Here is a 20,356-nt window from a genome sequence, read left to right on the forward strand (position 1 = left end):
CATCACCAAGGCAACTTTAGGAACAATCAGAGCAAAGAATGTTCCCCAGAAGACAAACCTCCAGGGGGCTTCAGATAGATGTCACGTGCCCTGCCTCCTCATGGATCCCAGACTAGTTGGTGGCAGGGAGCCCATGGGCATGACATTCAAGGCTAGGCTTCTCCCACCAGTTTGCTCCTCCATGCTCACCTCTAGCCCACACAGCCTCGGTGTTCATGAACCCAGGGAATAGGGCCTCCTGCTGACCTCCATGGAGGACTCTGGGGACATTCATGGAGAACCAGAAGCTGCCCTCTACTGTCTCTACTGCCACTGATACTGGGGCACAAGGTGGGGCTGGGCTGGGGTGCAGCACAGTGTAATCAGAGAGCCTGACTGGGGCTCTGGCCAGAATGGAGTAAAGAGTCAAATATACCTACCTTCCTTAAACAAGTGAAAATCCTCACAAAATCCAGGCGTTTCAGACACTAAACAACAGGCTGTGCAAGATGGTAACTTATTTAGGTCCTTAAGTAATGTCAAACACCCTCCTCTTCTCCTGTCAAATAGAGATGGGTTTAGCCTGGGAAGTCTGGGTCAGATAAGAGGTAGCAGCACCCTTAGGCCAGAGGGTAAATGCCCACATTGTGTCCAAGTGTGAAGAGGTCGAGATAGAGAAATATGTCCATAACCGGGCACTGGAGCCGCAGGGCTGATGGCACTGAGAGCTGCAGAGCAGAGACACGTGGGGTAGCAGGTGGAGAACAGGAAAGTGAGAACAAGGATGATAGCATCAGAACAGGAAAACCAGAGGCTGCCCAAGCAAATCTCAGACATCATCAGCAACTGCAGCTGGGTTTTCTAGGCTTGTCACATGCAGTCTTTACCCAGGTAAGTGAGGTCTCACCTACAGGGCAGGCTGGGCCAGATAAGCCTCCTGGAGAACAGGGCAGCAGTGGCCCCCAGCCAGCCGATTGGAGATGTATGCTGGGGTGGCCCCCATGGAGGAGGCTAAAGGTGGGCTAGAAAGTGCTGAACTTACCACGAAGAGCATATCATTGAACATGGGGAACAGCCAAAAAGACCAAGGAGCAGCCTGACCTCCACAGGAAGTTCAGAAATGACTACTGACTTGAAGGAACATTTCTACCCTGGGGTCCTGCGCAAAACACCTGCTACTAAATCTGCCCTTGAGAGAAATTCCTCTTGGGTTGCAGCATCAGGAAGAGCTGGGCATCCCCAGGGCTCTAGCTTGGTTCTGGCTGGAAGCAGATTGGAAGGCAAACTGCCAGGTTCAGGCCTCCCCACTTCCTGAGAACTTGGGGTTCAGTGATTGTGCAATCAGGCAGCAAGCCAGCTGGGCGGGTCTAGAAGGGGTGGCAGATGTGTCAAAGTTGTGAAGACACCCAGACTTCTCAGGCTTTGTGGAGCCTGATTCTTCATTCATCTGAACCCCTTTGAGGGGTTGTCCTTGTCTTTCCTGGGGCACCCCCAGATGCCCAGGGCAGAGGATGAGACCCCAGACCTCCACTGGTAGCACCCAGAATCGCCTTCCCCTACTCCTGTTACTCTTCTGGAAAATGGATTGCCAAAGGTAAGAGGCTGTATTTCAGAGGGTCTGGTGTCCCAGATGCAGTGATGACATCTGCAGCTTTTACCCTGAACCCCTTACAAATTTGTTCATGACTCAGTGACACCCCCAGGAGTTAGAATGCTCCTAACGACCCCTCAGCCCTGCCTCCTTGGGAGACACTTGGGTGCAGACATCTGTATGCTGACCATCCAGCACACCTTGCCCCTTCTGGGGCTGAAAAGACAGTCAAACAGGCTCCCACACTCCAGTCTGGCTCAAGAGGGTGCTGTCTCTCTGACACACAGGACAGGGAAAGAAGAGGCTCGTTTCCTATTCATTCATCAGCTGATCCCGTCTCAGGCTAACTGGTGGAGTCAGACCAGGAGAAACCACTTGCATGCGCATCAGACGTCTGTGCTACTGGGCACCGCGCAAGAAACGATGACCAACCTGGGAAGTGGGGATTGGGAGTCCAGAAGCCTTTAGGCAGAGGAGGCCTAGAACTATGTCACAGCAGACAGAGTCACTGGTCTGTCGTGCTGGAAGGTCAGGAAAGAGAGAAGAGCATCACAGGCCAGGCCTGGAGAAATGAATGGTTTGTCCTGTTCTGGGAGCAGCCTGGAGCCTGGAGTTGGGCAGAGAAGGGGGAAGGGAAGCAAAGGCAGATGTGGAGATGGAGGGGCTGGCTCGGGCTGGGCCATGGAAGACCTCCCGTCAGCTTCAAGCTTCTGAACTTCATCTTGAGGGCAATGGGGAGGCTTTAAAAGTTCCAGTGAAAGGCAAAGGACTTCACTTCTGTGGTCTTCCTCCCCCAAACCCATAACCCAAATCTAATCATGGGGCAAATACCAGAGAAGCTCAAACTGTAGGAATTTGCCAAAACAGCTAACCAGCATGCCTCAAACTGGTCAAGGTCAGTGAAAACAAGTCTGAGGACCAGTCACAGCAGAGGAAGCCAAGGAGACACGACAGCTAAATGCAATGTGATGTCCCAGGCAGGATTCTGCAACAGAAGAGGGACATTAGGGAAAAACTTTTAAAATCCAGATAAAACGTGAGGTTTAGTGAATAGCAATCCACCCATATAGTGGGATGTTATCCAACAATAAAAAAGAGTAAAGTACTGTTATATGTTACGTGGATGAATCCTGAAAACATGCTAAGTAGAAGCAGCGCAGGAGACACAGAAAACCACGTATCGTATGATTCCATTTATATAAAATGTCCAGAATAGGCAAATCTACAGAGACAGGAAGTAGACTAGTGGTTGGCAGGGACTGGAGAGCGAGGGAGGATGGGGAGCAATGGGGATGAACTGCTAATGGGTGGGGTTTCTTTCAGGGTAGAGAAAAATGTTCTAAAATGACACTGTGGTGCTGGTTGCATAATCCTGTGAAAAACCACTGTACTTTAAATGGGTGAATTATTTCTCAACAAAGCTGTTTAAAATTAGTAATGTCATTGGTTCATTAGTTGTAACAAATGTACCACTGAAAGATGTTAACAATAGGGGAAACAAGGTAAACTCTGTTCTATTTTTATAAACTTTCTGTAAATCTACAAAACTATTGTAAAATATAAAAAGGTTACTTATATAGAAATTATACACACACACATATACAGAGTTTGTTTTTTTTTTAAAGGCAAGAGAGTTAAGTGTTGATGGGGGCTTATAATAGGGACGTGGCCACAGGGAGAGAGAACTAGTAATGGTCACAAAGGAAAGAGGCATTAGATTGGAGTGTTAGTTTCCTACTGGGGCTGTAACAAATGATCCCAAACCTTATGTCTTAAAACAACACAACTTTATTAGTTCTAGAGATCAAAAGTTCAAAATGATTCTCACCAGGCTAAAATCCTCAGTGGAGCTGCATTTCTTTGTGGAGACCCTGGGAAGAATTCATCTTTTTTGCCTTTTCCAGCTGCACTCCTTCGTACATGGCCCTTTCTTCCATCTTCAAAGCCAGCCGTAGTGTAAGACCTTCACCTCCCTCTCATCTTGACCCTCCTCACTCCCTTTCACTTAGTAGGACCCTTGTGATGATACCTCAACAATTCACGATAACCCCCGCCTCTAAGTCATTAATGGAATCACACTTGCAAGGTCCCTTTTGCCAAGTCAAGTCATATAGTCACAGGTTCTGAGGTTGAGGACAGGGACATCTTTGGGGGCCACTATTCTGCCTTCATGTGGTGTCATCAGGAAGGTGAACACAAGAGGCTAGGGAGAGGGTGAGGTCAGCTTTGGATCCAGGGAGCCTGAGTGTGTAGGACATCCAGGGGAACACCCCCCCATCTCCAGCTTCCATCTATTCACCAAACACTAAGCACCTCCCATGACTGAGTCACTGGGGGTATAAAGGTAAGCATTGTACTTCACTGGTCCTAAGGCACCTGATTCTGAAATCAGGATGCAGCTTTGAATCAATGACATCTTAACAACTGTAACGAGCAGGGTTTTCTTTCACAATGACACAAAGTAAGACATCTTAAAACTGAAGGCATCTTGAAGTCAAGGAAATCCAGGTCTGGGCTGGCACTAGAGTGGGCCTAATTATTATGAAAGTTGGATGCCTCACTGGAGCATCAAGTATTCCACTCGCCCCCAAGTCTTTCCTAGTTCCAAGCCTGGCTCCTTCCCTCGGGGACTCCCATTTGCCCCAGGGCTCTGGTGCTCAACTCTCCTGCAACTAACAGACTCCACCAGAGCCCCCGTCCACGCACATGCTTAGCTCTCCTGGAGCAGAGTTCAGGATCCAGCCTCTCTCCCCAGGTGTAATCCTCAGTCATGGAAGTCAGGCCCAGTCGTCTGCTACCTGGCTGCACATGGGAAACACCTGGGAACTTTTAAAAGATCCAACCACCAGGCCATTACCTAGATCAATTCATTCCAAATCTGTGAGGAGTAATGTTACAGCTCCCCATGAGATTCCAAGAGAGCCTAGGCAGAGAACTAACTTGGTGTGAGTGAAAGAGAGGCGTGAGGCAGCACTGCCAGTAGGTGGAAGGTGTTAAGACATACAATCAAACCTATCTATCTTCCTCCCTACCCGCCCAGACTCTGAATTCCTTGAAGGAGACCAGCCAATTATTTCAGTTCCCTCAAAGCACTAGTCCCTTGCCAGGCAAATTGTGGGAGCCCAGGAAATGTAAGCGCCAGGGCCTCCAAGGCCAGGCAGAAAAGGCCTGGTGCCAGGAAAGGTCTGGGCCAGCACTCTGATTCACTGTGTAACCTGCAGTGAGATGCTACTCTTCTCTGTGCCTCTACAATGCGTGACTGGTGCAGGTGGCCCTGAAAGGTCCATTGAAGTGCCAACACTGAATCTGGACTTTATGTAAGAGGACACTTCTGCCCAACATCTAAAGAGCTCAAGACAGTGGGGGCCAATAAGTACCAATCTTCCTACTCACCCTCAACACATGTACTAGTGCTTCCAGGCCTAAAATCTTCAATTCTGGGACTCTATCCTGTACGGGCTGCAAAGCAGAAAATCCGAGGCCCTAAAAGCCAAAGACCTAAAAGCAACATAACAGGAACCCCCAGAGGACTCTGGAGAACAGCATGTAAATGAAGGAATTTTTTAGATGGTGAACACAGTCCAGATTGAGAGGCCACAGGACACCTGACAGGACCCAGCTCTGCCCTTAGGAGTAATAAACAACGTGAGGTGGTTCAACGGACTAGAGAGAAACTCCCAAGGGGGAACTTCATGAGAGGAAACACTCAAGGACCAAGACAAGTCCAAAAGAGCAGTGGAAAAAGGCCAGCTTCTGGCCATCAGCAAAGTCAAGGCCCTAATACACAACTAAAGGCCTTTATTGGGAAAAGGAAGTTGACTGAAAACTGGCTCCCAATATCCTCACTGTCTGAGGCAGCCAGGGCCTCCTCCACAAAGTCCAGGAAAGAAGGGGCCACCAAACTGGGCCCTCATCAGGTTCAGGTGTAGAGGTCAAAGTCAATACGTTTGGAGTTGTAGAACTGTCCATCAGGGGGGTCCAGCTTCCGGCAATAAACACCATCTGGGAAGTAGCCTTCATTCACCCAAGTCTGCAGGAAGAGAGGGCAGAGCTGGGGCAGGACTGACAGAGTGGAGAGAGGTAAAGAAGAGGCAAAATGGAGTAGAAACGAGCTTACCTGCATCTGGGTGCTGGTGAAGGGCCCGTACAGCTCAGCATCCCCCGTGTTCTCCCACTTGTATTCCCACATCACATCCGCCAGACCATCTCCGGAAGACTCTGCTTCTAAAATAACAAGCAAAGCCATAGGGGCCTCAAGTGGCCTGCCCCCTGCCCACAACACCCCTCCTTTGCCCTACAATCTTACCTCCTCTCTGGGTAGGGGTTGGGGTCTCCAGCTCGCCCTCTGCCACTTCTTCAGCAAACATGTCCAGAGAGGGTGGTGGTGTGGGGTCAGGAGGTCCCTGGGTCCGACACCCCAATCCCTTCAGCCGCATAGCCAACCGTTCCCTTGTCTCTTGATATACTCCGAGGTTACCCTGGGCCACCATCTGGTCGGCCAACCCAGAGAGCCGGTCTAGGCGCTGAGGGGAACTGGGCCGCCCCGGCCCCTTGCTGCCCCCTTTGCTTCCTCCTCGGGCCCCTAGACGCCTCAGTGCCCCAGCCACTGTCTCTCTTGGCAACAGCAGCTCCAGAAGGCCTTCCAGGAGGGCTTGGGTGCTCAATGGTGTCTGGCCCAGGCTGTCCTCCTCCTCTGAGTCTGATGGTGGGTGCTGATCAGGTGGCCGCTCCCTGATCTTTACCTGTAATGCGAAAATAGGAGAGTTTTATTTCTGACAAACTGTCTCAGGTTCCAGGCCCAGCAGCACTTGCCACCTCCAGGCCCAGCCATGCCAGCCCCTGGACCTCACCCAGTCAATGTTGTCCAGCCAGCTGTCTCGGATCTGAGCATCCCGGTTCAGGAAATAGTTGCCATCAGCATCAAAGTGGCCTTCCTCCATCTCCTCCTGCAGGTTGAAGGGTGTGATCCGCACACCTCCCTCACTGGGGAGCGTGGCTGCTTCCTGACCTGCACCCAAAACACAGGAGTCCCATGCTAGGTGTGCAAAAGAGACAGGAGCCTCCAGTGCTCCACAACCACAGGAGCATCTATTTATTCCTCTAGTAGAAAGTCAATTCTTGGGTATAACTCACCTTCTACATCCTCTGAGGCCAGGATGTCGTATTTGCTAGACCCTTCATCATCATCATCTTCCTCATCGCTGTCCAAAGAGTGTTTGCCTTTGAAGCGGCTCCCAGGACCCCCTGCCCCAGCCACAGGATCCACCAACTGTAAGCAGGAGCCAGAAGTCGAGAGAGATGTAGGTTACTGGCTATTAGCCCCAAATATCCTAGGTTCTAGACTCAAACTGAAAATCTTTCAAACCCATTTCTCAGAGCGCATGGAAACGCTAGCCCCTTCCACCCTTTCTTTGTCCCTCCAGGTTTCTCTGCCAGCTTCTAGCTCCTATTTTTCTCCCCTCACTCTTCCCCAGAACGCAGGAGTCTGGCCCCCTCACCTTCTTCTTGGGGACGCTGATTTCATCCTCATCATCCTCATCTCCCACGCCTTGGAAGGTCACTTTCCTCTTTGGCATGACTGGATAGAGGGGCCTTCCCCAAGCTGAGCCGAGGGAAAGGGTGCAGATTAGGGGAACTTGGTGAGCACAATACTCACCGCGAGAGGGCTCCCTGCACAACAAATCTTTCACCTGATCGTTACTAGATCTAGTTAGGGACAGGAGGGAACACAGAATCAAGGGCCATGAGGGGAGCTGGCAGCCAGGAGGCACCAGTTTGGCATCCGGAAGAGTTGCAGTTGCGGGGACGGAGAGGCGAACGCGCGGAGGTGCTCCCCATGGGCACTCCCACCCTGAACGAAAGATGGGTTCCTCCACGTGACCACCCCCATTCCCGGACCCCGCAGTCCTGGGAGCGAAGGTGCTCCGCGGGCTGACACCCGCTCCACCACCCCCAGCTTCCTGGAAGTCTGTGCGGCCCTGGCAGGCCCAGGACCTGGCGCCCCGGCAGCCCCGCTCCTCCCTGCGCCGAACTCCCAGCTCCGCTGGGTGACCCCCCAACTGTCCTGGGCTGTGTACAAATTCGAGAGGCGGCAGAGCCCCGGGGACTCCAGCAGTCCCACCGGCGCGCGCTCACCTAAGGATCCAGGGAAGGCGGGGGAAGAAAGGGAGAGAGGCTTTCGCCAGGGCTACATCCGGGGCACTCAGCCGCCATCACCCGGAAGAGAACTGCGGCAGGCTCCAGGGAAGGCCGGAAGTGGCTTCGCTTGAGTTAGAGCTAAGACTAACTGCGGGAACAAGCGGAAATACGCACTGAGTGGGGAAAGACACACCCCCACCCCCCGTAGAAGTGACGTGAGCCGTGTGGGGCGATAATGGCGAGAAGACGGGACGTATTAACTCCTAGACCATGATCGGACGAGGACGGCCGGAAGTGATCTCTATTCCCTCCTACAGCAGTAGAGGCTGAGGAGAAAGTGGAGGGCACTCTACTTAAAGGGGAGCCCAGGATCACGATGGAGAAGCAAGGTCCCAGCAGGGTCAGTGGGTTGCTGCCCTAGTTTCCCTTTTCCTGGCTGAGTCGCCTTTTCCCCAGGGCTGGCTCTGCACCCATCACCATCTCATTAGAAACCCTGCCTTCCCACTGTTTAAGTGTCCAGTTGCCCGCTGTCTCCTAGTCTGAGGTGTGGCCTTGCTCTTGCCCCAGAGGGGATGCTCGGTTCTCCTGGTGGCTCTTGGGACAGCTTCTGAACCCAGCTCCTTTTAGGCCCCGGAGAAGTCATTTATCCTACGCCTATTCCCTGCGTAAGTTCCTGGTTTCTGAGGTGGTTAAGAGCCATCACGGGAGAGGTGGCAGTGTGACCTGTGCCCAGTACCGAAGTCCCAGAAGTCCCTTTGCCCTCATCTCAGGTAGGCCTGGGAAAGGGCAGCAGTGAATACCCAAACCCCCGCGTCCCCCAAGCAGGACCCTAGCCAAGTGGCCCCTACCCAGGTTTTATAATCTGGCCCAAGGAGAGGAGCTGGGTTTGGGAGGTAGGAGGGTTAGGTTCCAGTGTCGTGCAGACAAGACCTCTACCTCTTGAGGATACTGAGTCTGAATCCCAGTAGGCCAAGGCTGTGCCCAGAAAGACCCAACTAAAGCCTGAGAAGGGCAGCATGGGGGGCCCCAGGATAACCAGATGGATCACCCCTCCTCTCTCTTGCCCCTAGTTTCCTCCCAGATTGGACTACTATGAAGCAAAATCCGTGCTGTTTCTTCTGTGTGTACAAAACACAGGATCCAGACCGGTAGGGCATCCTGCTAAAGGGGGCCTGAAATACCACCTACCAACACCACTGGTTCATCCTCTGGGGAAACCTCTTCACCTGGAACACCAGGCAGACCACATGCCCCTGAGCCTCATCCTGTTAGAGAACTACCAAGTGGAGCCACACCTTGGGGCCACAGAACCCCTATGCCTTAACCATCCTGACACCAGGGGTAGAAGGTGGGCAGGCCTACAAGCTGGCAGCAGAAAACCAGGAGCTGGAAGCCTGGCTGCAGGCACTGGCTAGGGCAAGCTGGAGGTGGCTGGCTGTGCTGCTACGCCCCCTGGAGGCCCAGTACCAGGAGCTGTACCAGGGAGCTGGCCAAGATCACCCCCAGAGGACTGTGACTTCCCAGCCACCCTCAGTCCCCTCTCCAGCTTCCAGGAGTTGCATGAGCACTTTGGGAAGGAGATGCTGCAGGCAGTGCAAAGCTCCAAGAGGCCAGTGACAATGGAGGCAGCAGATCCCAGGCAGAGGTGGAGCTCAATCATTACCTGTTGATAAGTGACTGAGAGATGGATCAAAGGCCAAAAGGTACCTACTGGCCAAGACCAGCTGACCGCTTCGACAGACACCCAGATCCTGGCTGACTCTATCACTCCCTCCCTCCTAGTACTTACTCTAACCCCCTTCATCAAATAACAAGGCAGGAGACGGACCCAGGTACAACAGCAGGTTCTTTTCCGGTTCCTCAAAGCGCTGTACGGGGTGGGGGCAGAGACAGAAGAAAATGTAAACACTGGGTTCCACCCCCTGGAGCTCAAGGGAAGACCCCTTACCCAGGTACGGGCTGGAGGGTTGGAAGGGAACAAGGTAAAAGGTGGGGGTTCTGGTGAGACAAAGCAGGAGAGGCCTGAGAATACAGAGAAAGGTAGATGAAGAGGAAGGAGAGCAAGGAGGGTGGTGGTGGGGAAGAGGGTGACATTTCCTGTTCCAGTGCATGTCCCCTTAAATAAACTAGAGTGCAAGAACATTGTGGAGGGAGAACCAAAGGACAGAAGATAGAGTGAACACCCCCACCCTGGGCTGACCAGGTCTTCTGTACATAATTATAACACAGAGATGTCCAGAAGTAGAGCAAGAAGAGTCTTGGCCCCAGCCAGGAAGTGGGGAGATAGGCAGGAATCAAGAAGGGAAAAAGGAACCCAGCTCCACTTCATGGGTAAGGGGAGTGACTGGAGTGTAAGAATCTGAAAACCGCTGACTCCCATCGCCAAGAGTCACCCCTGTGGTGACAAAAGGCCAGTCAGGACAGCACCTGGGAAGGGACCCCAGAAGGAATTGGGGCAGAAGTGACAGAGACCCCAGCTGGGCTTAACTAGAGGTGAGGGGCTCCAGATTTGCTCACTGCTGCCCCAGGGAAATGCAGCTGCCCTGTGTACTCTGACTGTCCTGGCTGTGTAAGGATCAGCAGCTGGCAAGGAAATGGGGAATCAAGCCACTTTCCTCAGAAAGAGGGACACCTGCCAAGGGGGTTGGGAGCAACACCCCAGGCCAGGCCTGCTCTTGGCTGAGGGAAAAAGGGGGCCATGCAGTCCAGCCCCAGGGCAGAGGTCAGAAGTAAGCATCCTGCCGGGCCTCTGATGCTGACGACCTGTCCCCACCGTCCTGGGGGGCAGGGGGCCCATCTGCTTTCCGACGCAGCGAGAGCTTCTTGCCTTGGGCCTTCTTCTCCTGCTTCTGCCGCTCCTTCTCCTGCTTCTGCTGCTCCTTCTCTTGCTTCTGCCGTTCCTTCTCCTGCTTCTCCCGCTCTTTCTCCTGTTTCTGCCGCTCCTTCTCACGTTCCTTTTCCTGTTTTTGCCGTTCTTTCTCCTGCCTGCGGGTCTCCTTGCTGGGAGCCAGTGGGGTACTGTTGCCAGTAGGTGAAGGAAGAGATGGACGCAGTCCCTCAGCGGTGACCACAGGCCCTGGGGCAGGCCCAGCACTGGCCCTGCGGGCAGGAGGGGGTGGGGAGGGGGCGCCTCCAGCAGCCCGGGAGCCTCGGCTCTTGAGGCCAGGGAGGCTAAGGAGGCTGGAGGAAGGGCCCAGGGGTGGCTGCTGCCGACGTCGCTCCTCATGGATTGCCCGGGAACCATGCAGTCTCCGTGAGGGCCGGTACTGCAGTTCGCCCCGGGTTTCCCGCCACTTCTTGAGCTGGGCTGTGTTCTCTCGCTCAATCAGTGCTTCTGTCACTGGGAGGTTGGTCACCTAGACAGAGAAGAAACGGGTACTAAAATGAAAATGGGGATGGCGATGGGGATGGGCTGAAGCAGGTGTGAGGTATGCTAAGGCCAGCACCTACCTCATGCACCAGGAAGTCCTCCTGCATGCACTGTTGGGGCAGGTTGCGCAGCTGCTCCATGGTTTCATACATGCCTTGGCAGGAACGCAGCTTCTCCACTGAGCCCAGCGTGTGCCGCAGCAGCACCAGGGCCACTCGGAAGATGATCTTGACACCTGCAGGGTCAAAAAGAAGACAGCCTGGGTGATCAGCCTGGGATCTCAGCCTGTCCCAATCAGGAGGAACACACAGATCCCATTCCTGTCTGTAGCCAACCTTATGGGTGAGGAGACTGAGGACCCAAGAAGGAAAATAAACTGCCATGGGTTTCAGGTTCCTGGGAGATAGAGCAAACTATGGGCTGGTGGCAAAGCCAACAAGACCAGGGCTCAGTTTCTCCAGCCCCCAGACTTCTTGTAGTGAAGTGTAGGCCCACCAAGTACCTTTTGTCAACAGGCTACCCTCTCTCTGGCAGCCACCATGGAATCCCCAGCCCCCTCAAGGCCCAAATGGCTACAGAATCACCTTCACAGAAGAACATATCCCAGACACGCAGCACTGAAGCCCAGGGCAGGGTGCGGGCGAAGATGCACATGAACCATTCTGTCATGTAGAGCACGGGGTCAATGCGCTGCCGTCGCAGATGCCGATGTGCCAGCGGGGAGGCCCGGCGCAACAGTGCAAAAAAGATTTCTCCATCCAGCTGAATGGCCTCCTGGAGGTGGGACGAGCCATCAGGTGAGGCCTGCTGTGGCCCCACCTTGGGGTAGAACTAGTCCTGGGGTAGGGGATCCTCACCTCAGAGGGAGAGGTCCAGAGCAGAGGGACAGAATGGCACAAGGTGGGGCAGGACAAGGACCACTCTGCAGCCTTAGGGAAAAGTCATAGCCCCAACTGCACCCAGCCTTCAGACACTTACCAGCCCTGCACTATAGTAACCGGGGAGGTACTTGTCACAGATCTGCACCAGGCACCAAAAGGCTTGCTGGGAAGGGCAGGAACAAGGAGAGAGGGATGGAGCCTGAGAAACAGGGAGCAGGGAGCTCCCCCATCACCACTGCAGGCCAAGATCCTCCCAGCCCCTCCCCAACCAGGACCAGCATCTGCTGACCTCAGCAGGCATGTGCATGAGCAGCACTGCAGCCACGGGGGCCTGGGCCTGGCAGTAGCCCTCATCCGGCCGGTAGATAGTGTAGGCCTTCAGGATTCGATACAGGTCCTGTTGCCTATGGATATTGAGAAAGACCATGAAGGCAATCACAGGAGTTGGGAGCTCTCTGCCCCAAATAAATCCACCCCCACCAACCACATCAAGAGCTGCCCTATGATCGTGTTCCAGATCAACCTCACACCTTGACCATCACACCACACACCTCCATCCAGCTTCCTAATCCTGCCTATCAAGTTTAAGCCAAAGACTCAGACTATAATCTAAGCTTTATTCCAGGCTCCAGCCTTCCACCCTTGCCTGTACACCCACATGCTCCCTACCCATTCCCCAGCACAGACTGTGCTCTCTCTCCATCTGCCACCATCCTATAAACCCTCAAGGTCACCTTCTTCAGGAAGCTTTCAACAGCGCAGCACCAGCCTGCCTCCAGCACTGTCTGAATGTTTTTACCACCCCAGAGCAGGAGCTCCCCCAGGGAATGGCCTGCCTTATCTGTCTCACTGGATTTCATCAGTTCCCCCAGGGCAGGGCCCTGGTTCTTGGTGAAGGCTTGGGAAACCAGCTATGCCTCAGACCTTTCTCTTGTCTCTGTATCCAAAATAAACTGCCCTAGACCTCTTCCTCTTCCTTGAGGGTGCCCCACTGCTGTGCATGGAAATTCCATCCACTCAGCCCCATGTCAGAAAACCGAGAGCCTTCCATCACTCCCCACAGCTAATCAAGTGTTATCAACACCACATTCTGAATTTCATTCATCTCTATTTCCTATCTCCACCTCCCAGCCAGTGAGCAGCTCAGACCTTCATCTCTTACCCAGGAAAATGTAATAACATCCCAAATCCTCTCCCTGCCTCCAGTCACCCACTCATGACCACTGCTTACAATAGTGTTTCCCAAAATTGTCATTGAAGTGTGATCTTCATTTGTGGTATATCTGCATGCCACCCCTACTATTATCTACTTAATTTTTTTTTCCAGTCTGCAATAGCATCCTTGAAATGACAGGTTTGATATACTAGTTATCTTACCTAATGCATATTAAAATAAACATGTAACTTCCCATGCTACATTCACCTACCAGATTGTGCCACCGCCTTCTCCCCTGTTGCTGTGGGTGAACTATCTGTGATCCTGGCCAACCACAGCCTTTCCACTTGGGCACTGCGTCCCATCTCCTAACCTACACAGGCCATCCCTCCAGCAACCTTCCCATCACTCGTGTATCATCAATTTTTCTCAACCTACTAGATTGTTCCTGTTGGCATACCAACATCTGTCATTTCCTCCAGCTTAAAAAACAAAAAACAAAAACCTCCCTTTATCCTATTTCCCCTCCAAATATCACACCATTTCTTTCCTACCTATTCAGTAAAAAAAAACCCAGAGTACAGACCTGCTATCTTCAATTTCTTTCCTTCCATTGTTCAATCAGGTTTCAACCCACTGCTCCACACAAAACTGCTTTTATCAAGGTCACCAATGACCTTCACATTCCTAAATCTAGAGATCGATTTGCAGACTTGACTTTACTTGACCCATCAGCAACATCTACAGCTGATCCTGAAACCACTCTTGACTTTGCTTCTAGGAATCATACTCTCCTGGTTCTCCTTATACCTCACCAGCTTCTCCTGCCAGTCCTTCTCCTTTACTGGTTCTTTCTCATCTTCCCCTTCTTGAAATGTTGGAGCTACAGGGTTCAATCTTTGAACAGCTTCCTTTCATAGCTATACCTGCTGCCTTAATGACCTCATCCAGACCGACGGGGGAGATTTAGTCCCACGTAAAGGCTGACAACTTTAAATTTCGAAATTATTTCCAGTTTAAACCTCTAACCGAAATCCAAACTTATATAATACTGGACATCCAGTTTACTTGGCATCTCCATCTGTATGTCCAAGAAGTATTTCAAACTTCACATTCCAAAAATGAGCTCCTGATAACATCCTCAAATCTACTTTCCCCCCAGTTTTCCCCATCCATATCAGTATATTGCAACTCCATTCTTCTAGTTTTCTAAGAAAAATGTTGAAAAACATTTAGAGTCTTCCGTAACTACTCTCACACACACTCCACGTCTAATCCACTGGCAAATCCTTTAGGCTCTACCTTCAAAATATATCCAGACTCCAACCACTTCTCCCCATCACCCCACTGCTATCATCCTGGTCTGTCTGTCATCGTCTCTCTCCTGGATTATGAAAACAGTCTCCTAACTGGTCTCTCTGCTTCTACCCTTGTCTCCTATGGTCTGTCCTCAGCACAGCAGCCAGAATGATCCTTTTAAAACACAAGTCAGATCAAGTCACTTGTAACCCCATCTCTAGTCACATTCTCTATCCCCCTTTCTTGCTTTAAACTCTTCCTTAATATTTACCATCACTGTACATACAACATACTTTACTTCTTTATCTTACCTACTGTCTATCACTACTAACTATAATAAGCCCCCTGAGGGCAGGAGTTTTTGTCTTTTGCTCACCGCTATCGTCTGTGACTAAAACAGGACCTGGCTGATAGCAGGTGCTTGATAAATATCTGCTGAAAGGGTGAACTTATTGATTAAAAAAAAAGTCCATCCACATGCTCCCTCAAGCTGAGAACCACCTAAAAACATCTTGCACACAGCTAGGGAGCAGTATAGAGACTTCCTGAGGAAGCCTGGCATACAGAACAAAACTCAAGGCTCTTGGCAGAACATTTAAGGGCCTTGGTGATCTGGCCCTAAACTGTTTTTCCAGCCTCAGCTCTACCCAACTCCACTGCCCAGACACAGCTTACATAACCCTTAAGCCAGGAAAAACCTGGCTCCCATCTACCCTTCCAAACCCAGCTCAAATGCAGCCTCTTCAATGAACCTGTGATGTGGCTCCCCATCCCCTCACCAGCACCTCCCCCTCATCACTCTGAGTCAGAGCCTCCCTCCTAGGACATTTCCTTCAATATGGCTTGACACACAATCCATTAAGGACCATTCCTGTGGAAGTCCTAGAAGGCTTTCAACCCAGCCCCTATATCTACCTGGAGCTCTCAACAAATGTTTGCTGACTGACTCAGTCAGGTCACCTTACCCATGTCCGCCTCGAGCAGCAAACATCTCGTGGAAAGGGAACTGGCGGTGCAAGTCCTTCTCAATCACATCCAGCCACTTGGGGTCCCCAGGAGCCCGTTCCAGCTCCTGCAGAGGGACAGCAGCGATTATCTCCAATCTGGAGGAACTAATGACACTCTTCACACAGACAATGTCACAGGTCCCCACACCCTGGAGCTGTGCACACCTCAAATTTGCCTGGGTTCTGCTCCAGGAGTTCCTTGCTGTTGGACAGGTACTGCCAGGCTTTGGCTCTGAGAGAGGAGGGGATCCCCTTCCGGCAGCGCAGCTTCACCTACGCAGAGTCCATGCAGGGGAACAGCCTCAGTGGCGGGCACAGCCTCCAAGCTTTCCCCAGCAGTCCTCAGGCTCCCTGGGACACCCATCCCACATCCCATGGGCTTAACACCATTGGACCTGGCCTGGCCTTCTGTCTTTAGCTACTCTTCCCCCCAAGCCCAAGTACCACCTACCCCCAACATGGTCCAGACAGCAGAAACTATCAGGTTCCTGGGCTTCTCCAGAGCACACAGGCCCCCCTGCCCCCCCACACCCTCTGTGTCCATTGCCCTGCCCACCACTCAGCCTTCTCAAACCTTCTGGAAACGCCGTGACAGCCACTTATCCCAGTTACTGAACATCTCCAGCCATTTGAGCTCCCGCTGCCGAGCCACATCCACAGGAATAGAGCTCTCTCTGAGGACATGAGGAGTATGGAAGGGGTCAGTAGTATAAAACCTGGCTTTCTAGGGGAACTGAGGCAAGCCACCTCCCCAAGTTCAAATGAGAGACCAGAACATAAAAGCATTTTGTGAGCTACCAATACCAAACAGCAGGATGTCTGGCCACTTGGCCATCCAAGGCCCTAATTCACCATACTGGAAGAAATTCCCTTTGGAAGGAATCTCTGAACAGAGATCGTGTTCTCATGTTGGATCTCTATACAGAGACTGTGTTCAAATCCCACTTCTGACACATACAAGTTTGGGAAGAGAGTATGGAATATTTAAAAGCTACATTCTGCAGTAGACCTGGATCCAAGTTCTAGCTTTACTATTTATTCACTGTGTGGCCTTGGGCAAGTCACTAAATTCCTCTAAGCCTCAATTTCCTCATTTGTAAGATGCAGAGAAAAACAATATCTACCTAAGAGATTATATGAAATAACACAAAACAGGGACACAGTTAAGTGACAGCAATTATTATCCATAAAATAAAATAAAGAACAAATACACTTCCCTGTCTCCTTAGAAGCAACTGTGTGAGTTTCCTTCTACCAGACTCTAGAGAGCCTTTGGACCATCTGCAATTTCCTCTACCTCCTCCTCCCTGAAATCACCCCAGATTACCAAACAAAGGAAGCTTTCCTTGCACTGTTCGCTCACTGTTCTGTCAGAGCTTCACACTCAAGATACCCCATCAGTCCTGAAACAGTTACTTGTGGGAGCCAGTACCAGGAAGTGAGTGGAGTGGAAGAAAGAGCTTGGGTGTCCAGACAGACTTGAGCTCAAATCCCAGTTCTGTTCCTTAGAAGTTGGGGAGTCTTGGCAAGTGATAACCTAATTCTCTTCCCTCTCTGTAAAAAGGAATGCCACCACTTACATCACAAAGTTATGAGAGGACTATTGAGAAACTGCATATAAAGGACTGTTAAATGGGAGGTTTAATGTTAGTTTCTCTGGTCCTAGAAGCTCCTTAAACAGAAAGATCATTTCTCATTAATCTCTATCATAAGTCAATTTCAAACTCTACTAAAGGCCAGGAAGAGTAAGATACCTTTCCCGCCCTTAAAAGTCCACAAGCTAGCAGGGAAGATAACTGCAGTATGGTGAGGGAAATGCAATGACAAGGATGCACAGAAAAGGCACTAATTGCAGTAGGGGCAATGGATATCAGGGAAAGCTTCCTGGAGGAAGGAACATCTGCGGTAAGCCATGGAGGAGAGTAGAACATATCAGGAAAAGATAGAGAGAAGGGCATTTCTGGCTGATGGTACAGCCTGAGTATAAAGGGGAAAAGACTTCAATCACTTCAAAAGGATCACAGCACATGGTGAGAAGTGGAAAAGAAGACCTGAGAGGCTGGCAGGGCCAGATAATAGGAGCCTGTGTTCAGGCTAAAGCACTTGGATTTTATCTGGTGGACGGTAGCCACTAAAAGGTTTTAAGGTAACGTGTGCCACAGTCAGCCTTGCCTCAGAAGTAGATTCTGTCAGCATGGAAGATGGATTTTTAAAGGGACAAAATCACAAAACAGAATCAGCACCCAGCACAGTGCCTGGTACACAAGAGGGGCTCACTAAAATCCAATTCGATCCAAGTTCCTTAGGGCAGCATAGTATTAAGGAGAGTACTGTTGGTCACAGAGGTCAAAATTATTTGAGTGGGGCAATTCACTCAGTTGCTCTAATCCTGTTTCTTCACCTATTAATTTGGCACAATAATGCATCCATCATGCATGGGAAAGCACCAGAGTCAAACTTCAGTTGCCCACCCCATACAGGGCTGTGAATATTGGTGCTCAAAGATTTTACGATTTTTTGGTTGTATTATAAACCCTGCCTAGAATATCCTCCCACAGGGCTTCCCCCAACACCAGGCAGGTCCCCCTGATCGCAACACGCAGAGCCATGACTAAATCCTACTCATTCTTCAGATTCATCAGCTCAGTTGAATTCCCAGACTGGGCAAGATTCCTTCCCTAGGTGTTCACAAAACCCTGTGATGATCTCTAGGCTAAATGTAACATATTATATTGAAACCAACTGTTTAAGTATTTGTCTCTCCCTCTAGATGATGAGCACCGTGAAACTATTCTATCCTTAGTACTCAGCACAGGGCCTGGCACTGGGGTTCTCAGGTGATGCTGTTAAAGGGGTACAGGAACAATGGGCAGGATCCAAAAAGAGAGAAGGAAGAAGCTAGAAGCAATCACACCCCCACCTTAGGAGTGACTCAGGCCCCTGGAGGGAACTAGGAAAGAGTAAGCCAGGCTGAGGAGATGAGGAAATGGGGAAGAGGCCTCCCCCACCTCCTTTCCTTCAATGAAAACACAAGACTGCCTTTCTCTGTTTCACAGAGGGGCCTTGCCTTCAGAGTGTCCCCTCCATCCAGACATCCCCATCTCACCACCCTATCAGACCAAGGGTTATGGGGAAGAGAAGGTGCCTCCATCCCTCCACACTTTCCCCCTAAGGCACCAAAGATCTCCACCAGAACCCCTGTCCAGCCAGCCCTCCAGAATATCTGGCCTGTGGCTGGAGTTGCCCATTGAAGAGCTGGGATACCTAAGATATCATCTCATTCAACCTTTCACCTCATAGAGGAGGACAGTGAGGCAGGGAAATGAGGAAGACACTAAGTCAAGGGCACACAACGCACCAAAAGCTTAAGCAAGGCTTAGGCTCAGATCCAGAACTCCAGACACCTGGTCTGAAACCCTAACACGCCAGTTCCAAAGAAACCTCAGGATGCTCTAGGCAAGACAGATTGCTAAGAAGCCCACTCCCACTAATCACCCCCTGGATCCTCAGAAGAGGATAGGCTGCCAGAATATGGGCAAGGTGTATCATTTCCTCCTCCCCCAACCTCTGCTTCCCTGAAGCAGTCCTATTGGGTGCCCACTGGGTACTCACAGGCTGCCGGAATACTGGCTGCCCCCCAGGAAGCCATACTTGTCCGTCTTGCGCAGAGCCAGCCCATTTATCTCTGAGTCTGAGCCCATGGAGCTCACATCATCCGCCAAGGACTCTAAGGTCCCAGACATGAGGCTCACGGAGTCCAAGTAGCTCAGAGTGTCTGGGGCCTGCCCTCGAGGCCCAGAGATGCCAGGTCCCAGGCTGGACGTGGAGCCTAGGTCCTGAGAGTTTTCAGCAGGCTCTGGAGCTGGGGTCACGGTCACGACAGCTACCAGAGCCTCACATGTCCCTGGAGGGCCTGTTCCAGGCCCTGAGGGGTCCTCTGGAGCCTGTTCTGTTGATGCTGATGTTGCTGCTGCAGCTCCATGTCCACTTGTCACCTGTCCTGCTGTCACTGCTGCAACCCGTGAAGTCACTCCTGAGGCCACTATGGTTCCCGACTTGGGGGCAAGCGGGGGTTTGGCGGTCAGGGCCCCAGGAGCCGTTCTGGAATAGGTCCTGGTGGGGTTCCCGGTAAGGGTACCTGGTCCAGGCGCGGGTGAGATTCCGGCCTCCTCCGTCTTTGGAGAGTCTGCCCCTGGCGCCAGAGCCTTAGACATCTCGGCTCCTGCCACAGCCTGGGGCGCCAAGGGCTCTGGGCCGGAGACCTGCGCCTTCGGGGCTTCGGGTGAGGCCTCCAGAGTCAGCACCACCACCGTGCTGCCTGTGACCGTCGGACCCGAGGCCGAGACCGAGGCCGAGGCCGAGGCCGAGGTCTGGGTTGGACCCGGTCCCCATGCGGGCAGCGCCTCCCCGGGGGCAACCAGAGTGACCGGGGCCGAAATGGCCGTGGTCACTGGCGGCCCCGGAGCCACCACCACGACGGACCCAGCTCGGGAGCTGCGCGGCGGCGGCGAAGGGGCCGCGGGGGCGCCATGACGGCGCGGCGGGGCCACCAGAGGCGCCGGGCCGGTCTCCATGGCCGCGGGCCGCCCCTCACATCCCCCCGCCGGGGCGGCCGCAAGAGGCGCCGCCCCTCAGGCCGCTCCGCGCCGCCAGCCGAGAAAGGGGAGAGGGCGAAGGGCGCGGCCCGGCGCGCGCTGGGGTCAGGGGCGGCGCGCGGGCAGCTGCCAAGCGCGCGGAGGCGGGGCAGGGGCCCGGGGATGCCAGGCGTCGGGGTCTCCCTCTCGCTTTCTCACCCGTCTCGATCTCTCGCCGCCGCCCCCTCCCTCCCGCTTCGGGCGAGCAGCCGACCTCGCGCCTGCGCATACGCCCCGGTGCCGGCCAAGCGGCCAGCGTTTCGGCGTTCCACGCCTGCGCGCGGGCGGTCCCATCGCGCTC

At 52.5% G+C, this 20,356-nt stretch overlaps 2 protein-coding genes and 1 long non-coding RNA gene across 4 annotated transcripts; 1 reads left to right on the plus strand and 2 right to left on the minus strand.

Moving 5' to 3' along the window:
- Positions 1–5,351: 5,351 nt before the first annotated feature.
- CD2BP2 (CD2 cytoplasmic tail binding protein 2) lies at positions 5,352–7,840 on the minus strand. 2 transcript variants are annotated; one of them, XM_006201290.4, is made up of 7 exons: positions 7,706–7,840; positions 7,069–7,172; positions 6,704–6,839; positions 6,421–6,578; positions 5,877–6,312; positions 5,688–5,794; positions 5,352–5,600 (listed from the first exon to the last, which is right to left on the minus strand). In XM_006201290.4, the coding sequence occupies exons 2-7, from the start codon at positions 7,144–7,146 to the stop codon at positions 5,490–5,492; spliced, it is 1,026 nt and encodes a 341-aa protein (XP_006201352.1). In that variant the 5' UTR covers positions 7,147–7,172; positions 7,706–7,840; the 3' UTR covers positions 5,352–5,489. The 2 variants fall into 2 exon arrangements, with proteins under 2 accessions (XP_006201352.1, XP_031543298.1); XM_031687438.2 differs by lacking the exon at positions 7,706–7,840 and adding an exon at positions 7,565–7,698.
- A 100-nt stretch (positions 7,841–7,940) lies between these two features.
- On the plus strand, positions 7,941–9,535 carry LOC140687106 (uncharacterized). The gene is made up of 2 exons (XR_012061208.1): positions 7,941–8,108; positions 8,779–9,535. It is a non-coding gene; the product is annotated as an uncharacterized lncRNA (long non-coding RNA).
- A 1-nt stretch (position 9,536) lies between these two features.
- Positions 9,537–20,340, minus strand: TBC1D10B (TBC1 domain family member 10B). Its single transcript, XM_006201291.3, has 9 exons — positions 19,034–20,340; positions 15,996–16,095; positions 15,587–15,694; positions 15,380–15,486; positions 12,249–12,363; positions 12,057–12,122; positions 11,663–11,852; positions 11,159–11,313; positions 9,537–11,064 (listed from the first exon to the last, which is right to left on the minus strand). The coding sequence occupies exons 1-9, from the start codon at positions 19,993–19,995 to the stop codon at positions 10,432–10,434; spliced, it is 2,436 nt and encodes an 811-aa protein (XP_006201353.3). The 5' UTR covers positions 19,996–20,340; the 3' UTR covers positions 9,537–10,431.
- Positions 20,341–20,356: the final 16 nt, after the last annotated feature.

Source organism: Vicugna pacos, chromosome 18 (assembly GCF_048564905.1).
Source record: "Vicugna pacos chromosome 18, VicPac4, whole genome shotgun sequence".
In the NCBI taxonomy this organism is placed as follows: Eukaryota; Metazoa; Chordata; class Mammalia; order Artiodactyla; family Camelidae; genus Vicugna; species Vicugna pacos.